The sequence below is a fragment of the Melanotaenia boesemani genome, chromosome 9 (genome assembly GCF_017639745.1).
Source record: "Melanotaenia boesemani isolate fMelBoe1 chromosome 9, fMelBoe1.pri, whole genome shotgun sequence".
Taxonomy (NCBI): Eukaryota; Metazoa; Chordata; class Actinopteri; order Atheriniformes; family Melanotaeniidae; genus Melanotaenia; species Melanotaenia boesemani.
This window is the reverse complement of record NC_055690.1, coordinates 35,885,435-35,905,434: the sequence shown is the minus strand read 5'-3', so window position 1 is coordinate 35,905,434 and position 20,000 is coordinate 35,885,435. Positions and strand designations below refer to the sequence as shown.

General features: G+C 44.0%; 1 protein-coding gene across 2 annotated transcripts in view; it reads left to right on the top strand.

The window, feature by feature from the left end:
• Positions 1-1,843: 1,843 nt before the first annotated feature.
• LOC121646291 (interleukin-1 receptor accessory protein) overlaps positions 1,844-20,000 on the top strand; it is a 49,344-nt gene continuing 31,187 nt past the window's right edge. Inside the window, exons 1-2 of one of the 2 annotated variants that reach the window (XM_041995201.1) lie at positions 1,844-2,279; positions 18,978-19,073. In XM_041995201.1, the coding sequence (XP_041851135.1) occupies positions 19,037-19,073 (37 nt within the window). In that variant the 5' untranslated portion in view covers positions 1,844-2,279; positions 18,978-19,036. The remainder of the gene's footprint in view (positions 2,280-18,977; positions 19,074-20,000) is intronic. The other variant, XM_041995200.1, reaches the window with a different exon arrangement.

Below are 20,000 nucleotides of genomic sequence, written 5' to 3'. Positions count from 1 at the left end.
CATGTGGTTTTACAACTGAATTCACGCCCAGAGGTCGTCCTGTGAAAACAGTTCTGGTTACAGTTATTCTCTCAGATGTCACCATTTCATGAGAACAAGATGAAGTCCAACACAAAAACCTGCATCAATCCATAAACCAGTTCAGATAAAATCCAGTGAAATCTTCCAGATTCCAAACACTCACATGGAACAGAGACGGAGAAGAAAGTCTTTTATTTCAGCTCGTCTCACACAAATGATTAAACCAATAATAATTTCATTTATTAAACTGATGTAATGAAACTACAAACAGCTGCAGACCAACATGCTGCTGGTTTCCAACAGACACTTTGTGTTTTACACTTTTATTATCTACACGTGACATCAGAGGAAAACAGCCTTCATGACGTTTCCTCATCGAGTCTGAACTCAACAACAGATTCAGATTCTTTACTTTCTTTATCCAGATCGTTCCATAAACCGACTCGTACACAGAAACATCCTCCAACACTTTTCTTCTGCATTCGGGTTTTATTTAAACTGGCTTTGGTCTTTTCCAGATGTCTGTAAACATTTCCTCTGGGCTTAAAAATGCTGCTGGATCGTTTTAATAACGGTAACAATGGTTTTCTGTCAGTTTCAGTTTCTGTTCAACTTTTATTTCAAACTCTGCATTAAAAATGTTTCTGTAGTTACAGACTTCTACCAGCAGGGGGCGACATCACACCGGGAATCAGCTGAGAGCTGCAGCGCGTCTCTAAGAGTAATCCGATTATTTGTAATCAGATTACAGCTAAAAAGGTAAAAACATTCAGGAGGTTGTGTAGCTGCACCAGTTCCTCCCCCTCTGCTCTGATTTTAGTCTCATTCACACTTTCCTGCAGGAAACTTTTAAAACAAGAACAGATTTCTGCCTAATAGAGATTTCACATTTAAATTAATCTTATAAAAAAGAAATAAAATATATGATTTTTTTACATGATATAAAAATGTAGCTGGACCATTTTGCAAGTGTAGACGTCTGTAGAAGCTAATTACACCATCCTGAGCAAAACAGCTTTTAAATAAGTGGAAACTGTGCATGAAAGGGTTAAATACAACTTCAGAACCTTTAATCCAGTTACTGGTGCTTCACGGCTCTTCTCTCACTTTATTTCATCAAATGTTGATTAAAAACTCTGAAGAAATAAAAATTAGTCTCTGATCTGAAAATAAAACCCAACTATCTATCTATCTATCTATCTATCTATCTATCTATCTATCTATCTATCTATCTATCTATCTATCTATCTATCTACTTATTTAAGGTTATTTAGACACGGGGAGGTAAAAGGGGAATTTTGTGGGCTTCTTTATTCATATAAACTTTAGAAATGTGTTTATTCTGGTTTATCATTTCTCACCTTCCTCTTCATCCTCCACCTGTTCAAATATCCAACCAGCCAATCACAGGGCAGCATGTAGTCATGTAGACGTGGTGAAGACGACCTGCTGAAGTTCAAACTGAGCATCAGAATGAGGAGAAAGAGGATTTAAGAGACTTTGAACGTGGCGTGGTTGTTGGTCTGAGTATTTACTGGGATTTCCACCCGCAACCATCTCCAGGGTTTCCAGAGATGGTCTGAAGAAGAGAAAATATCCAGAGCAGCAGCTGATGGAAACAGGTTGAAACCTCTGATGTGTGTTTGCTTCCTCATTTTCTCGGTTTTCTGGCAGACTTGTTTTACTGAGACACGGTGGAGTAAACTGGAACGGAAGGAGTTGAGACTTGCGTGTGTGTGTTTGTGTGTGTATGTGTGTATGTGGGTGATAGTTGTGAAATCGGCGATAAATGTCGCAACAGTGTGAGACAGGAGGCGGAGCGTCGACCGGAATCCACCCAACTTCTACTTCCTACTTGGAAACACCGCCGCAGCTTTCTGCGCCTTTTACGCACGTTGACCCCCCCCGCGGCACCTCGGACGCTCCGGTCCGGTTCTGGAGGTTCATTCTCTCACTTGGGCGGGTTCAATGACGTAATCACGTGATGTTTATCTGGGACCATTAATCACCGGGACAGGCTCCGCGCGCCGCCACTCAGCTTTGGAGGAGTTCCCGGACCACCGGGGGGACCAGCGCGGTGCGCCCCTGGAGATTTACGGCCGCGGTCGAGTCCTGACACGGGGTCGTTAATCATCAGAGCCCCGCTGGCCCCGGTGCCGAGCAGTGCCGCTGCATCTCCTGGTCCTGATCCCTCCGCCGGGACCCGCTGCTGAACTGGCTCATCCGGACCCAACACGCCACCTCGTCCTGAAGCCGATGTGAGTCGCTGCTGGTTTCTTCTTGGTTTTCATGACGTTGTCAGATCCAGATCGATCCTGGTGATCAGATTCAGTTTTCTGATTGTAGATTGAAAAGGGGGCATCACCCTGGTGGTCCAGGCAGACTCGAAGTCCTGCGCGCAGATTTTCAGTCTCACGCGGACGCTGAGATCAGCTCCAGATGTTAATGTTGCTCAGAATCCGGCGTCAATCAACCAAAACAAGCCGATGGAAGTTTGCGTTGCCTTGACAACCAGGAAATCGTTATATTTTTACAGCAAATCTGAAGGTTTGAAAAGTGACTTTAGGTTGGTTGAAAGTTTCTTTAGAGAGAGAAAAGCAGGATTCAGCCATCGATCCGCTCCAGGTTGCAGAAACATGGCTGCTGTGTCCATCATCATCATCTTCATCATCAGGTCTGAATGCGTGGACACGAGTCTTCATCAGCTCAGCAGGTGTTTGCTTGTGTTTCAGGCCGGATGAAATATTATTTATACTTATTTTCCAGCTGCTGGACGTGATTGGAAATCGATAAGTTACAGACAAACTAGCTCAGAGATGCAGTTTTTACTCAGACAGTGAGTCGGAAGATGATGACAACTTTCTACATTGATTATGGGATGGCAGCCACCATGAGGGGACTAGACTCCCCACCCCACATCATCACAGTCCAGCTGGCGCAGCCCTGAAGGACCCGATGGCTCCAGTCTGAATATGTTGCGTTCAGGGACACGGCTCAGATATAAGCTCTCCTTCGTCTGTTCTCCTTCTTATCAAACTACCTGATATTCTGGAGAGTCTGGATAAATGAAGCTTTTGTTGATCTTCATCAAATTTTAGGACTCGGTTTCAGGAATTAGTTTAAATATTTTGGTTTTAAGTTGGTTTAACTGGTTTTGTTCCGCTGGAACAGCGTAGTTACTGGTTGACTCTACTACTGTTCTACCTCTTATATTTACTCTGCTTATGGACGTGATCTCATCCACGTGGTTTACTGGTGATACTGGTCTGTTTACTGGTCCCGTCTGGAAAACTGAAGTTTTTTCTGATTTTCTAAACTAAACTGTGAAATAAAACCTGAACCTATAAGAAAAGTTTGGGCTCAGCTGAGAATGAAGTGAGAGTTTCCTGTTGCAGAAAAAGCTGCTGACTGTTTGTTTTTATGAACCAGCTGCTGAAAATGACTAATCAACTACCCACAATTCTCTGGGGCGTCACTGGGGGGTAATATCTCGTACCTGTGGTGTACTGGAAGCACAGGCAGGCAGCCAGCTCTGGTTTAACTGTGTGAGTGATGGATGGTGTTGTTGGGCAGCTCCGCTTCTGGATGTCCCTCCAGGGATCCACTCGCTCCTCCTGATCCTCCTCCATGACACATTCTGTCTCCTCCAGCTTCTCTCCACCTTCTTTCCTTCCAGTTTCCAGTTAAAGGTCTGGAAGATGAGCCGATGCTCTGACAGAACAGACCTTCCTCTGATGTCTACACTCTGGGTCAAGGAGAATGTTTTGGAGCTGTTGGTTGGAGAGAATAAGTCTGGTAATAAGAATCTGATCCTCTCCAGGTGTAGAAGCCGGTTCTAACTAGTTTAGTCCTTTCAGAGGTTTTATTGCACCTTCAGTAAGACGTTGACCTGACGGAGGAACTGCAAAGCCCTTCAACACATTTCATGCATCGATTGCAGCTTCTTCAGCTCAGAAAACTGTTTATATCTGCTGCTGTTTGTTGCTGTGCGTTGCCATGGTAACTGATGCTGAGCTCATCGCCACGGTAACTGATGCTGAGCTCGTTACCTGCTCTGGAGCGGTTTTAGAACAAATGTTCTGATTCTGATCCCGATGATCTCAGACAGTGAAATTAGACAGAAGCATTGTTTACAGCTACAGTTAAACAGAACTGCAGGTTGTCCCTCATCAGGTTACCATGGAAATGGGCCGTTAGAATGAGCTCATACAGCCAATATCCACTTCACCAGGACCACCTTCTAACCTCGGTTTGGTCTCCCTCTTTAATCCTGGTGTGATAGATGAAGCAGGTGGTGGAAACCTTCCTCAGAGGTTTTCTCCATATTGACATGACAGCATCACACAGTTGCTGCAGGTTTGTCGGCTGCATCCATGATGAGAATCTCCCGTTCCACCACATCCCAAAGCTGCTCTACTGGACTGAGATCTGGTGGCTGTGGAGGCCGTTGGAGTCCAGTGAACTCATCGTCATGTTCTAGAAAGCAGGTGGAGATGATCTGAGCTTTGTGACATGGTGCATTATCCTGCTGGAATTAGCATCAGAAGATGCTCCACTGTGGTCATAAAGGGATGGACATGGTCAGCAACAATACTCAGGTAGGCTGTGCTGGTTAAACCAGGACACGTTGGTACTAAGGGACCCAAAGTGGACCAAGAAAATCTCCCCCCACCATTACACCAGCAGCAGCCTGAAGCGTTGATCCAAGGCAGGATGGATCCATGTTTTCATGATGTTTCCAGCAGATTCTGAGCCGAGCATCTGAATGTGGAGCTGAAATGGAGACTCATCAGACCAGCAACGTTTCTCCATCTTCTATTGTCCAGTGTTGGTGAGTGTGTGTGAATTGTAGCCTCAGTTTCCTGTTCTTAGCTGACAGGAGGAACCCGGTGTGTCTTCTGCTGCATCCTGGTCCAGACAACTGCTGCTCTGGATGTTTTCTCTTCTTCAGACCATCTCTGGAAACCCTGGAGATGGTTGTGGGTGAAAATCCCAGTAAAAACTCAGACCAATAACCATGCCACGTTCAAAGTCCCTTAAAACCTCTTTCTTCCTCATTCTGATGCTCAGTTTAAACGTCAGTAAGTCGTATTCACCACGTCTGCATGACTACACTACGTGTGATTGGCTGGTTGGGTTGAACATCTGTTTGTGACTCAGTGAGTTCATCATCATCATCATCATCATCATCAGCTGCTGCTTCATTCAGAGGTGAGGCAGACTGATCTGACTGGAACAACCACTTCTGAACATCATGTGAAGCACTTTCGCTCAGGAAACTTCAGCGTTTTACCTCCATTTTCTGATAGAAACGTTCAGTCACTGCAAACAGGAACTTGACCCCACGTAGCCTGGGTCCAGTCCACGTAGATCCTCCAGGACCTGTGATTGGCTGCTGGCTTTCTGTCTGCTGAGGGAAGGTAAACAGTCACAGCAGCTCTGTGGTCTGTTATCCAGTAACCAGACGCCACAGTATGGACGCTGCTGCTCGGCTGGGTGCTTCTTCAGGGAACATTAATCATCGCTGGAAAAGTGCAGGTGTCAGCAGAACGGCTAATTTCCAGCTTCCCTCCATCAGATTTTAATTCAACTGTTAGAACAACATGTACAGTAAGAAAAGAAAAACAAGGAAATGTTTAATATTTAACCACATATCTTCGTGTCCCGTTCCAAAGGCAGAATGTCTGAGAATCTCCATTTGTCTCCAAATGTGAGAAAATTATTGATCAGTTTAAAAACAAAGTTTCTCAAAGACAGAAGCGTTTCCAGGTTTCTGCTCTACTGACAGAATATCATGAAACTATTAAAGTAGTCAGGAGGAATTGTAAAGGACAGCGGAGCAACTTTAATCTGGACTGACTCCTGTAAGACAAATGTTTCAGTCTAGATCTCTGATCCCGCAGACGGACCTGCACCCATCATCACCAGCTGGAGCAAGTGTTACCATGGAAACCTTGATCAGCCCTACAATTCAGTTACATTCATAGATATCACCTTAGACTTTACTGAGCAGAAAAGAAGCAGCATGTTAACCTGGTCCAGAGTTCCAGAGGCAGAGTCCACTTCTCTGGACTCGGAGGCATCTGGGATGGACCATCACACAGTGGAAACCTGCACTGTGACCAGTCAGGATTCCAGATTGTTGTTGGTGGAGATTCCTGTCTGTTTGTTGCCTTTAGCGCCACCTGCTGACCTGAACCAACAGATGGAAACAAGCCAGACCAGTTTTTTTGTTCAGTGTTCTGAAGTAAATCCGTATCTAGTCCCATAGGGATGGACATTTCAGGTGATCTTTGAAGTCGACTAGTTGGGCCAGTCAGCATTTATTAGTCGTGATGTCACCGTAATGTCATAAATAACAAAATGAAAAATACTTTATCTTTAAAAGAAATTGTACATGTTTCAGATATAATTTGTATAATGTGTGTGTTCCATACACGAGTGTTTTTTACTTTGTTATACATCAGTGAAAACTCCAAGAGAAACTTTCTTGCTTCCAACTCCACACCGAGCTTGGGGGCAGAGGCAATTCATCCTGGGTGAAGCAGCAGCTAGCCTCAGGGTTAGCTCCCTTCACTTTACCCAGCAGCAGCTAGCAGCAGCTAGCCCCAGGGTTAGCTCCCTTCACTTTACCCAGCAGATAGCAGCAGCTAGCCTCAGGGTTAGCTCCCTTCACTTTACCCAGCAGCAGCTAGCAGCAGCTAGCCTCAGGGTTAGCTCCCTTCACTTTACCCAGCAGATAGCAGCAGATAGCCTCAGGGTTAGCTCCCTTCACTTTACCCAGCAGATAGCAGCAGCTAGCCTCAGGGTTAGCTCCCTTCACTTTACCCAGCAGCAGCTAGCAGCAGCTAGCCTCAGGGTTAGCTCCCTTCACTTTACCCAGCAGCTAGCAGCAGCTAGCCTCAGGGTTAGCTCCCTTCACTTTACCCAGCAGCTAGCAGCAGCTAGCCTCAGGGTTAGCTCCCTTCACTTTACCCAGCAGCAGCTAGCAGCAGCTAGCCTCAGGGTTAGCTCCCTTCACTTTACCCAGCAGCTAGCAGCAGCTAGCCTCAGGGTTAGCTCCCTTCACTTTACCCAGCAGCTAGCAGCAGTTAGCCTCAGGGTTAGCTCCCTTCACTTTACCCAGCAGCAGCTAGCAGCAGCTAGCCTCAGGGTTAGCTCCCTTCACTTTACCCAGCAGCAGCTAGCAGCAGCTAGCCTCAGGGTTAGCTCCCTTCACTTTACCCAGCAGCAGCTAGCAGCAGCTAGCCCCAGGGTTAGCTCCCTTCACTTTACCCAGCAGATAGCAGCAGCTAGCCTCAGGGTTAGCTCCCTTCACTTTACCCAGCAGCAGCTAGCAGCAGCTAGCCTCAGGGTTAGCTCCCTTCACTTTACCCAGCAGCTAGCAGCAGCTAGCCTCAGGGTTAGCTCCCTTCACTTTACCCAGCAGCAGCTAGCAGCAGCTAGCCTCAGGGTTAGCTCCCTTCACTTTACCCAGCAGCTAGCAGCAGCTAGCCTCAGGGTTAGCTCCCTTCACTTTACCCAGCAGCTAGCAGCAGCTAGCCTCAGGGTTAGCTCCCTTCACTTTACCCAGCAGCTAGCAGCAGTTAGCCTCAGGGTTAGCTCCCTTCACTTTACCCAGCAGCAGCTAGCAGCAGCTAGCCTCAGGGTTAGCTCCCTTCTCTGACCAGCAATGGTGAAGCAGACACGGACTCTGCTGGAACTAGCAGAGCTGTGTGGTGTTTATTGCTAAAGCTGGTAGCAAAACATTCACTGCTAAACAGGAAATTTCTCACAGCGACTTCCTCTGACCTCTTTGGGTACGTGGAAGGACTGCTTTGTGATTGGTCATTTTCTGATTACATATTTCTGGATCTTTTCACTGTATTTGTGTGGGAACTGCCATTTTAAAAAACAAAACAACACACAAAATATTTATTTCTTAGTGAGACACAACTCATCCAAGCATTAAGTTAGGTACTCGCATACAGATTATTGGACTGTTTTTGTCCCGATTTTCCCCTTCCGGACCAAGGACGGCAAATGTCCGATTAGCTAAAGTCTTATCAGATTTTCCTGTACAATTATCATGTGGTCTGAGGTGTGAATTTGTCCCGACAGTCGGCTCTGAAACGGGTTGTTCCGACAATCGGAAATATTCAGCATGTTCAGTATTTACAATAAAAAATCTTCAGAGAGCGAGCTGGCCTGAGAGCCAGGAAGGATATAAAGTCAGTGTTCATGCTGTCTCCAGTCGGTTATTTCTTCAGTTCTGGATTTTTCTGTTACCAGTAGTCCCAACACCACCGTCATTCCCTCGTCCTGTATGTCCTCTTCCATGCTGGGTGATTTCTTTTTTTTTCTTTTTTTTTTTTTCCAGCAGTGCGATGAGTCATCTAGCCTTTATTTTTTTATTTCTTAGTAATAAACACAGCATATCAAAAATATATACAATTTCAAATACAGAAAAAAGTGAGTTAACTGAGCAGCAATATCATATACAATCCATATACAGTATATATATACATATATATATATATATATATGTATATATATATATATAGAGAGAGAGAGAGAGAATAGAATAGAATAGAAATACTTTATTAATCCCTTTGGAGAGCCCTCAGGGAAATTTGGGTACCAGCAGCAATACAACACCAACAGTAAAGCAGGACAAGCACAAGACACAATATATACAGGTACAAAGCAAAATAGAGGCAACAAGGTGCGAGAAAAGCACAAATAGAATGCAATAAATAATAATAAGTTAAATAAAACAATATAAACAAGCATTGCACACAGTAGAGGTGGAACAGATTCCCAGTTCACTATTGCACGTATAAGTTATAGCAACTGTTTGTATGGGTTATTGTGCATGTGTTGTATCAGGCGGACTATATATTTATATATATATATATGTGTGTGTATATATATTAGGGCTGCAACTAATGACTATTCTGATAGTCGACTAGTCATCGACTATTAAAACGACTAGTCGACTAATCGGATTATGTACCTTATAATTATTAAATGGCTCTTATTTCACTTTCAGCTTTTAAATCTTGCATGAGGTTGTTTAAATGATGTACTAATTAAAAGGGGGAGATGGACACTTCATTCAAAAATAAATTTTTTATTGAACTTAGTACTAAAACCAAGTACTGATAACTTTGCTGCTGTAGTTTCCCCACTGTGGGACAAATAAAATTTTTATCTTATCAGAAGAAGTAAATACAAGCCACAAATCCATAAAAAAAAAAAGGAATGTGCAAATTAGCAGCAGAAAACAGCAAATAAGCTTAAATTTAAATTTTTTTAAAAAAGTGCATTTTGTGCAGAACATTGAGTGGTATATACGTTGTTTGTTGAAAGTAACTACAAGACAATATGTCAATCAGACAGTTCATTCATGCTAAGGAATGTCAGCATCTCCACGTGGTCCTGGGTCAGGCTAGCTCTCTTCTTAGAGCAGATATTACCAGCTGCAGAGAAGATTCGCTCAGATGGTGTAGATGCTGCAGGGATACACAGAAGGGATCTTGCCAGCTTTGACAGTGTGGGAAAACGCCACTCATTTTCCTTCCACCATCTGAGAGGGTCTTCCTTTTTGGATATTGCTGGCTCTGTGAAGAACATCTGAATTTCCCTTCTCACCATTTGGATCTTTTTGTCCTCTTGGGTTTCCTCCTCTTCCTCACTCAGACTGTCTGTGTCTGACTTAAGCAGGTTATCCAGTGCTGAGGTTTCACCTGGAACACTCACCCTCTTCTGCTGCAGCTCAGGGTCACAGCCATCATGCATTCCAGTCTCCTCCTTTGCTTCTTTGATAACAAGAACTTCAGCTGTTCCTTTCAACCTTGTGCCATCTTCAGCTGACATAAACTTCAGTTTTCTGAATCTTGGGTCTACGGCAGCTGCAAGAACGAGTGGGCTGGGTCTGTCTGCTGAGAGGGTGTTCAGATTCCCCTATCTCTCCTTTACTCCTTTTTTGGCACCAGACAGCAAGGCTTTACCTGGGCTCGTTTCTAAACGGATTTGCTCCATGGACCGTTGCAGCCCTTTGACCAGCTGTGGAAGACATGAAGCAGTAGCGTACTCCTGTCCACTGAGGTAAACGGTAGCACATTCAAATGGCTGCAGTCCTTGCACCAGCTCCTCAAGCAGCACCCACTGATCTGGCTTCAAGTCAAAGTAGTGCTTGCCTCTGTGAGTTACCTCAGGATCTGATAAAGTTGCTGTAACTGGCCAGCGCTGTTCCAGGATCCTCTCTACCATATAGTAGGTACTGTTCCATCTCGTACTGACATCCTGAATCAGCTTGTGCTCTGGAGTGTTCATTTGTTGTTGTTTCTTCTTTAATTTAGTATTAGCCAGCTCACTTCTTCTGAAGTGTTCCACAAGGTTTCTTGCAGCACTAACTGCTTTGAGCTGGAGGATGTGCCCAGTACAACGGACTGAAACCCAACCATGTTTTTCTTCCAGCATTCGCATTGCTGCCACCATGTTGGACCCTTTGTCATGAACAACTGCTTTAATTTTGTTCGGTAATATGTCAGATTTCCCTATCACCTTCTCCATCCATGTTACGATGTTGGCAGCAGTATGCCTCTCCTCCAGAGGCATGGTGGTGAGGTTGAAAGTCTTCATTTGCCAGTCTTTGGTGATGAAATGGCAGGACACTCCAAGATAGGACTCTGTGGCATTGCTGGTCCACACATCAGCAGTCAATGTGAGGGAGCTGTCAACCTCTTTTAAAATCTGCTTTACCTGTAAAGACAAAGTGGACTTTTGTAAATATTTTTTAGTAGTGAAAAGTTTTAGTAGAAACATTTATACAATGTGTAGCTCTTTGTTTTATTTAATAATAATAATAATAATAATAATAAAAGTTTATGAAATGCAGTATGATTGGTGTGTCTGTGAACACTAAACATTTACCTTTAGGAGTGCAGTCTCATATTTTTTCTCCATCAATTGGGTGAAATGGGTTCTGGATGGCAGGATGTAATCTGGACTGAACTGGCGAATCATTTCTTGAAACCCTTCACCATCAACCATAGAGAGTGGTCTCATGTCATGAATGAGCATGTTTAATACTGAGTTGGTGAGGGCAGTCGCCTGCTGCGGAGTGCACGTCTGTTTCTTTTGGAGAAAGCCATCAATGATACTTAGACTTTTCTTCGGCCTGTATAAATTTGATTAAAAATGCTTTGTCACACACAGGATTAAACTTTCATCTTTTAAGCTAAAATATGACTTAACAATATACGTGCAAGCCAGTTTTTGTTATTGATAAAATCATGTATGTAGAATTGTTCCTGTCTGCTACAACCGATACTAGCTTTTAAGTTATTTTCTTACCGAAGCGAGTCCGACTCATCCTCAACTCCGACATGCCTCCTCTTCAAGTGTTCATGCATTGCAGACGTACTTCCATGGTACACAAGGTCAGTCTTACAAATCTTACATGTACATAACATTTTTTGTACGTTTAGTATGAAGTGGTCCCAAACTTTCGAGGTCCTCTGCCGTCGTTTTGTTGCCTGCTCTGCCGCCATATTTGTCCACTGGCGGACTTTCTTGCACATGTGCAACTCTCAGCAGAGATAGGGGGAAAAAAGACGATGTCTCACTTTTTTTTTTGCCGACAGCTGTCGACGGCTAAATTCTTTGTCGACTATTTTTATTGTCGACTATAGTCGACGACGTCGACTAATCGTTGCAGCCCTAATATATATATATACTATATATACATATATACATACATACACATTTAAATAAGAATCTGTTATGTCATTCAGAAAAGAGAGTGCATGGACTTTATCAGATTTGCAATATTTTAATGGACTTTTTAATGAGATTATTTTGTTTCTAAAACCTTCAAGGATCAGGTTGATTTTCAAAAACCTACATTTGCCAATATAATCAGATTATTATTTCCAAATTCTATTGTTTTATTTTCTATTCGTTGACCAAATCCAATCATTGGAAAAGTTAAAGGGGAAAATAAATGTTTTTCAGGTTATCCAGAGCTGAAGAGCATTCCCGAAGTCTGATTCCCACACGAATAAAAAAGATGCTGTTTCAACGTCAGCATCGCAGAAGGTGCCGATAATAAATTTATTATGTAGAAATTCACGATTTTTAAACGATTTTCTTTTGCTTTGGGTGGAATTGGAAAAGGGAGATGTTGAATAAAACATTTTGAGTTACAATCTTTAAAAAAAAAAATTTCATTTATTTATTTTTTTAAATAAAGATGAGAAATGTTGTTTAATGAGATTTGTCCTTAAAAATTTGTTGTTACATTTCATGTCCTGAAATTGAAATCCTTCCATTATTGGCGCGGTTTCCTGATGATACAGGAAGTTAAAAGCTCTTTAGTCGTCTGAATCATTGCAACGGAAAGTTTTTTTTTTTTTTTTAACCTGTCCTGTCCAGCATCATAGCAGCAGAATGATAATCTGGTTGCTGTATCGTGCTGAACAAATTTGCTCTGCCAAGGGGAGGCCTATGGGTAAGGCTCCTCTTGATAATCTGATTAATTTATTTATTTATTTACTTTGAATCACGGAATCTATGTAATCTTGCTGAACCTGACCGGAGGGGACAGAAAAAGATGGAAAATAGCAAAAAGAAGCAAAAGGGAAAGAAGAAAGGAGACAAAAAGATCACAGACAGAAGGAAAACGTCCCTTCAATCCACCATCACCAGACAACAAACTGTTACACCTGTACATGAACACACCAGAAAATTTCCTACAACTTTTACAAAAACAGAAACACACACACAGAAAAAAACAGAGCTGCTAGCCATTAAGAGTTTTTAAATAATAACCAAACCAAATCAAAAAGACATAACAGCGACCAGATACTAACTCACAGGAAAAATACAAATTTTTTTTTTTTTTTTTTTTTTTATAATTATCGCTTAGTATTAAAACCCACTGGACAACTCAGTGACTGTGTCAGCATGCAGAGCATGAGGAAGAGGAGTGATCAGTGATGAAGAGTGGTGAGTCAGATCATGCAAATGCGACCTCGCCTCCACGGAGGCCAGAGGCAGACCAGGGCCTGGGCCGGGCCCTCAGCAGCAGACCCGGAGCACCAACCCATGCCACCCCACCACAAAGACGACTCCAGCCCCACCCGAAGGGCGGCAGAAGAGAGCCCCAGCAAGAGCCCCCCACGGTCCCGGGGCACAGGCCCCAGTGGGCCACGATCAGCAGCCGCCGGCCCCGCCAGGGACCGGCCCACCCAGGGCAGCCCAAGCGAAGGGCCCAGGGCCCCAGGAGCCCAGAGGCGGCCGCCCCACCCCCCAAAGGCAGAGGGCCCACAACATGCCTAGGAGGACCAGGCCCCCCCAGACAGCCACCCGGCGTAGGCCAGCACACACCCCGATGTTCCAGCCGCACACCCCGGGAACCAGGGTGCTATCGGCCCCCTCCTCCCACTCCCCATCTACTTCAACCTGCCGCCACCCACCCCAGAAAGTTCCCACCCTCCCACACCCCTAAAGGGGAATGAGAGGATGGGGACAGGGGCAGACCCACGCCCCCCCCCCCCCCCACCAGTGCACTTAACCCCGCCCCAACCACACACAGAAACACATGCACACACCTATTTCCTTGCACACTCTCACTCATCATAACTCACATATGCCCTCTCAGCCCCACCCAAAAAATGTAAACACTCGCACAGCATCCAACCCTCCCACTCTCACTCCCCAGACACACCCCCACTCATCCTAACACATGCATACGCACGCACACAAACATACCCCCCCATTCACACAAACATCCAAAGTATAGACACACACACACAACACACAAGCATCCCTGTCTCACACCCCAGCACCTCCCCCTATAATCCCCCGAATCCCACTCAGCCCTCCTTCAAACCCCTACACCCCCCCTGCCCCCGGGCCATACCCTGGGTCCCAGGGTGTCAACCAGACACCAGGGCATGCACCAACCCACACCATGGCAGCACATCCGGGCAGGCCCAGACCCCAGGCACATACGGAGCCCACCACCCCGGAGGGAGGAGGACCACCCCCGGGCACCAGAGCCCAGAACCCCCACCCAGCCCGCCCCAGAATAGCCCGGCCACCCGGCTCAGGACCGACGCCCACCAACCCAGGCACCACCAGTGGCCTCACCCCCCGCCACGAGGCGACTCCAACCGCTGGCCCCCTCAGCCCCCGACGGGGCCAGACTCAGAGCCACCCCCACCGCAGAGCAGCCCGGTCCCGCATCACGGGCAACCACAAAAAACCCACAACCACCAGTCACTCCCGGCCATTTCCCAAACACCCACAGCAACGAGGTCACAGTCCTCCACCTACACTAAGTGATGGAACTAAGCACAGGGGACCAGAAGGAATGAGATTCAGCCGAATAGTTCTTTAAGGAGGCTTTTTCTCATTACTGATGTGGTCAACTAAGAGATTCCTAAACTGCTGAATACACAGATTATTTTTGTTTTTCCAGTTGACAAGGATAGTTTTCTTTGCGATGCATAATGCTGTGCGTATCATGTGTGCAGAGTTAATTGCCATATTAATGTCACCCAAGTCACCTAGCAGACATAGTGCTGGGTTTGCAGGAATATTACATTTAAACCATGTTGACATGTCCACACATACCTGAAGCCAGAACCTGCGGACAGGTGTGCAGGACCACAAGGCATGGAGGTAGTTATCTGGTGTGTTTTCATTGCAGTGTGTGCAGATGTTTGATTGTGACAGACCCATCCTGAACATCCTTTGTCCTGTATAATGAGTTCTATGCAGAATTTTGAATTGTATTAGTTGCATATTTGAATTTTTAGTCATTTTAAAGGTGTTTAAACATATTTGTGACCATTTATCTTTATTAAAGTTACTGGATAAGTCACCCTCCCATTTTGAAGTTGGAAGACAGATTGAGTCTTCTAGCTTAGATAATAGTCTATATGTTTTTGATAATAGCTTTGGGGCATTGAGATTCATGAATTCAACGGGAAAGTTTTTAATACTTTTTTAAATTTGCTTTCAGAACAAACCACGTCATATTTCTCATTTAACTTGTGATGGATAAAGAACTTCCATCAGTTTCTGATAAATGGAACGTCTGAATTCCTTTATCCATCCAGTCTTGATGGAAAAATGATTTTCTTTTTATTAAAAGTTTCTTGATCGTTTTCCAGCACTGGAGAACCTGTTTGTGAAAATCTAATAATTTAATTTGTAATTTAGAAATTTCAAAACTTCATTTTAGCAAGAATTCAATTCTTCCAACTTTTCAAAGAAAACGTTTTCGGGATGTAAAGCGGCAGTTCGTTCAGCTGCTTTCTTCCATGCGGGGTGTTTTCCGGGTGTTTCCGTGGTTCTTCTTCTTGGTTTTTGTTAGGTCCCGTTTTTTCTCGGGAGATTTCCGGCTGGATTTTCCGGCTGCAGGCTGCAGGCGTCGTTCTGCTGTTCTGTGCTGAGACGATCGGCGCCGCCACACGGTGCCATCGACGCTGTTAAATGCCGGATTTTTATCTTCACGCGTGAGTCTCAGATAAAAAATCAGATTTAAAACCTCCTTATGTGGACCAGACTTAGTCAACTTTTAACAACAGATTTGTGCATCGATTCGACTCATTGATTAGTTTCACAGCATTTCATCATCTTTATTAACACAATAATAATAAAAACAAAATTTTATATGTTGTTTTCCGTCAGCTTCATTGATTTTTTCCACATCTAATTGTAATTTTCTAATAATTAATTATTAATGAATTAATTATTTGACGTCTTCACGTCTTCGCTGCAGTTTTTCTGTAATTGAACCTTCTTGCAGACACACTCAGGTTTTGAGTTCTGCTTTTTGAACTGAATTTATTCCCTCTGTTGGAAAAACTTGTGGATTCTGTCGCGTCATTGATGGTTTTAACTCTGAACGTGAAAGTTAAAATGGACCAGGTCTTCAGATCTCAGCATTTTCTGAAGAGACGTAGTGAAACAGAAGCCCTGCTGGGATGTCAGGATGGAAACCTTTAGCGGCTCTACTCATTAAATTTCCTCATTACCGCTTCCTGTGTGTGTGCACGCTCGTGTGCACGCAGCTGAAGGAGCAGAATTCCAGCATTAAGATGAGCCAACGTTTTTCTTAGAGGACGACAGCAGCGTAATGTTGGAAGCCTCAGCAGCCATAACTCATCCTGGTTACAGTTCCTGTGTATGAAAGAGACGGTGAATGAATCACCGCCTCCTCCTGCAGGATGGCTTTCCTGCTCGGGATGGAGGATGTATTCCCCAGGGTATGGATGGAGCTCTTTGTGTTGACTTCCTGGTTTTGTTCAGATATTTTCCTGCTGAGGGTTGCAGACTGGGAATAGTTAACAGGGAGCAGAGATGAATAACTGTTTTTTCTGAAGCAGATAAAGGTTAGTTAACTTGGAAATGAGTGAGGCATCATTTAAACAAACTGGTCATTGGACACAAAGGCTGAAAAATCCGGAATTTTTCCTCCAGTTTACCTGGAACACTGAGGAGTTCCCAGCTGAGAGAGATAATCTTCCACGTTTTTACAGTATTAATTTGAAAGAAAAATGGATCTGGAACTCATAGTTAACTTTCCAGAGTCTACGGATGCACCATGTCTGGTTTAGAACGACGTAGCAGCGAGACGCAGAGTCTCCACTCCAATGTGTGTCGACAGTTCGGGCTATAAACCAGCTATCAAACTTTTTCTGCAGATAATATCGTCACTTTTGGCGCAGGAAGAAATCTAACACCTTCTTTCCTATTGGTGGGAAAAAAAAGCTTCACATCAACCAGACAAAAATATGTTTATGTATCTGGTTGCTCAGGAAAACAAGAAGTTGTGGGAGTGACCAAAATCCACCAAAAGCCGATGGAAGTGCTGCCTCCTGGTGGATGGGAGGATTAACACACCCTGGAAATGTAGCATTTATGATGAAAACTGATTGTTTTGTTCCTGAGATATTTACTGCAGTTTGATGTCAGTACTTATAAGTTTGTTGTTCACTAAATTCATAGAAAAGTTTCTATAATCAGTTGTTCATCGTTGCATTCTACGTTATAAAAATATTTCGTTAAACATGTTTGTGATTTTTACACAAATTGGATTTGATGTTTTTAGTGTGAGTTTAGGTCCAGGGTGTTAATACAGAAGATCGGGATGAAAAAATACCTTTAAAATTACATGTGAGGTTGTGCTGAAAAGAATTAAACCAAACAAAGCAGGTAAACTGGTTTAAGGATGAAATATAAAGTTAAAGTAGTCAAAAACAACCAAATATACCCCAGAGGATTACCTGAACGTAACAAACGCTGCCACCTGGTGGTGAAGTTGGAATAACACCCAGCTCAACATTTGCAGCTGCAGGATAAATTTCTGAGGACGTCAACAAGCTGATGATAAAACAAAGATGGCGTTTTGTTCCACCGGCCTGAGCTGTGGACATATTTTTGCATTTGTTTGAAAAAAGAAAAAAAAACAAACCGAAGGAGATGTCATGTGATGATTCACACTCGGAGGGCTATGCTAGCAGCTGTTAGCAACTTTAGCAAACTAGCAAACATTGACATTTAATTGTGTAATCGAAATTAAATTGTAATACTTCTTTTCTTATCACGCAGCTTGATTAGCTTAGTTTGCGCTAAGTTAGCAGCCTTATGATGAACGAGATCGCAAACAAAAGGCCACAAGCTGGACCACAGTTTTAAAATCCTTGATGCTGAATAAACATTTCTGGGCGTCGTCTTTCCTTCCGTCACTATTTTTAAAGATGCGGTCCTGGGCTGTCCTTCGGAGGGTTGCGTGGCCCCATCCTTAAGCCTTCCTCTATCTAAAACAGAATCCAGATGACCCTTCCCCCAACATGAAGCCCAGGGGGGGCGCTAAGGCGTAGAAATGGGATTCAGCCTGCTTGGTCGCCGTCATATAGAAAAAAAAAAACAAACACACACGGAGAAAAGAGAAAACGAGAGTGAACTAAATTAAACTCATTTCTATTGGTCACAGATGAGCTGGTTTATAATTCAAGTAAATTCAGTGGATGAAGTGATGAGCAGAGCATAAAAAAGAGGTGAAGGTCATCACCGTCATCATCGCTGCCGTAACGACCGGATTAATCCAGCCTCCAGATTCCACTTCGCTGCCTCAGCAGATTAACGAGGAGCTGCAGAGACTCCGTGTGCATGTTGTTACAGGACGAGACCAACATGTGGCCGTCCTGCCAGAGACGGGTTTTCAGGAAGAATGAAACTCTTCATCAGCTCGGCTCCTCACTGAGACGAGGTGATGAAGGAAGGAATGGGAACTCTACAGGGTGGGAAAAGATTTCCTCAGACAGCTTTTTCTGATTCCTGGAGCTCCAGGACACCACCGGTTCCCAGTCCAGATCCACGTCCTGTGGTCCTTTCACACATCAAATAGTTTCATCCAGTTTGAACTGGAAGAAGGTGAAGACTTCATGTGGTTGTAAGCCTCTGTGGCCCCATGCTGCTGTCAGACTTCAGTTTTTAGCTGGTTCTTTTCCTGCATGCATCCATTTCATGATGCAACACTTTAATAAAAAAGGGAATCAATAAAAAGCTGTAATTCGTCACATCCAGGAGCCACACTGAAACCCTTCTCGGTTAACTCTTTTCTTATAAAGAAAACATGTCTTGTCTTTTTATGTGGAAAAAAATATTCCCACAACAAACAACAATGATGTTTGCTTATTAAATACTGAAAACGTGTTAAAATGTCGGTGTTGCCCTGGTGGCCTGAAGGCAGCACTGATGCTGCAGGACATGTTGGTGTGTGTGTCCTTCAGGGTTTAAAAGCAGATCATTCATCATTTTTTTGTTCTGCTCTTTATAATTTAATAAAGATAAATTTAATGTTGGTGCAGCAACGTCATTTTCTGTAGGCTCCCCAGTCAGACCCGATCCGAACCAACGACCATCTAAAGTCACTTTCTTTCATCTCTCTGCAGGGCAGCCTTCATCCTCACCCTCCTCTTCCTCCTCAGCGAGCTGGACGGGATTCGGCCTGATGTCAATCCATCCAGAGACCCGACAGGTAGGTGAAGGTGAGCGCGGTGGGATCTCGTTAGGAGAAGCAGCGAGCCGAGTCCAGAGGAAGCCAACATGACCTCGTCCTCACAAACACAGGAAAACAGGTTTCTCCTCGTTTCCTTTGTAAGTCCCAGTTAAATCCGTGAAAAGGATTCTTGGATCTGGATCCATCAGGATGTCTTTGTGGAAATCTTAAACTGGGAAATATACAAACCCACTTGCAAATTAAAAAATACTGACAAAGTATTCTTAAGATAAGCTGGATTTGATCCCGTTCTGGCCCAGGAAACTAAATCTGGTACCAGTGATTTGTTAAAAACTCTAAACGAGTTTATTTTGGGCAGAAATGAAGATCAGTGCATTAAATGCATGAGGATGCTACAACAGCGTTGTAGTAGTAACCTGGCACCCAGTTACTAACCAGCCGGGTTATTCCCACCATCCAGCATTCCTGTTTTTCCTTCTACACGTCACTTCAGTTAAATTTTTCTCCTCGTTTGGCTGCACCTTGTTCAGGTTGTAGCTCCTAAACCACACCAAGGAGCCAAATGATGACACGCCAGACGAAAGTGTTATCAGGAAGTGTAGTGTTCATCTCAGTGACGTGAGGAATGAATCACATGGCTCTGCATTCACACTGGCGCTGTTTGGTCCACTTTAACAAACCCTGGTTTACTTCCACAGATGGTATGGCCCATTTGGACCAGTGTGCACACCCACTCTCACTCTGGTTCAGACCAAAAAAGCGAACTGGTCCGGTTTAAAACCGGGATCCTGTCAGTCAAATGCAGTCAGTTTTAAAATCTGTGTTATTCTTCAGTACAAAAAGAAAAAACTTGTTTTTCTTGATTTCATGCTGCGGCTTCTCCTTGTAATCATCTTCATGTGCCACCTTTAACATCCCCAGGACAGGACAGAGTCTGGAAGAAAGAACAAGAAGA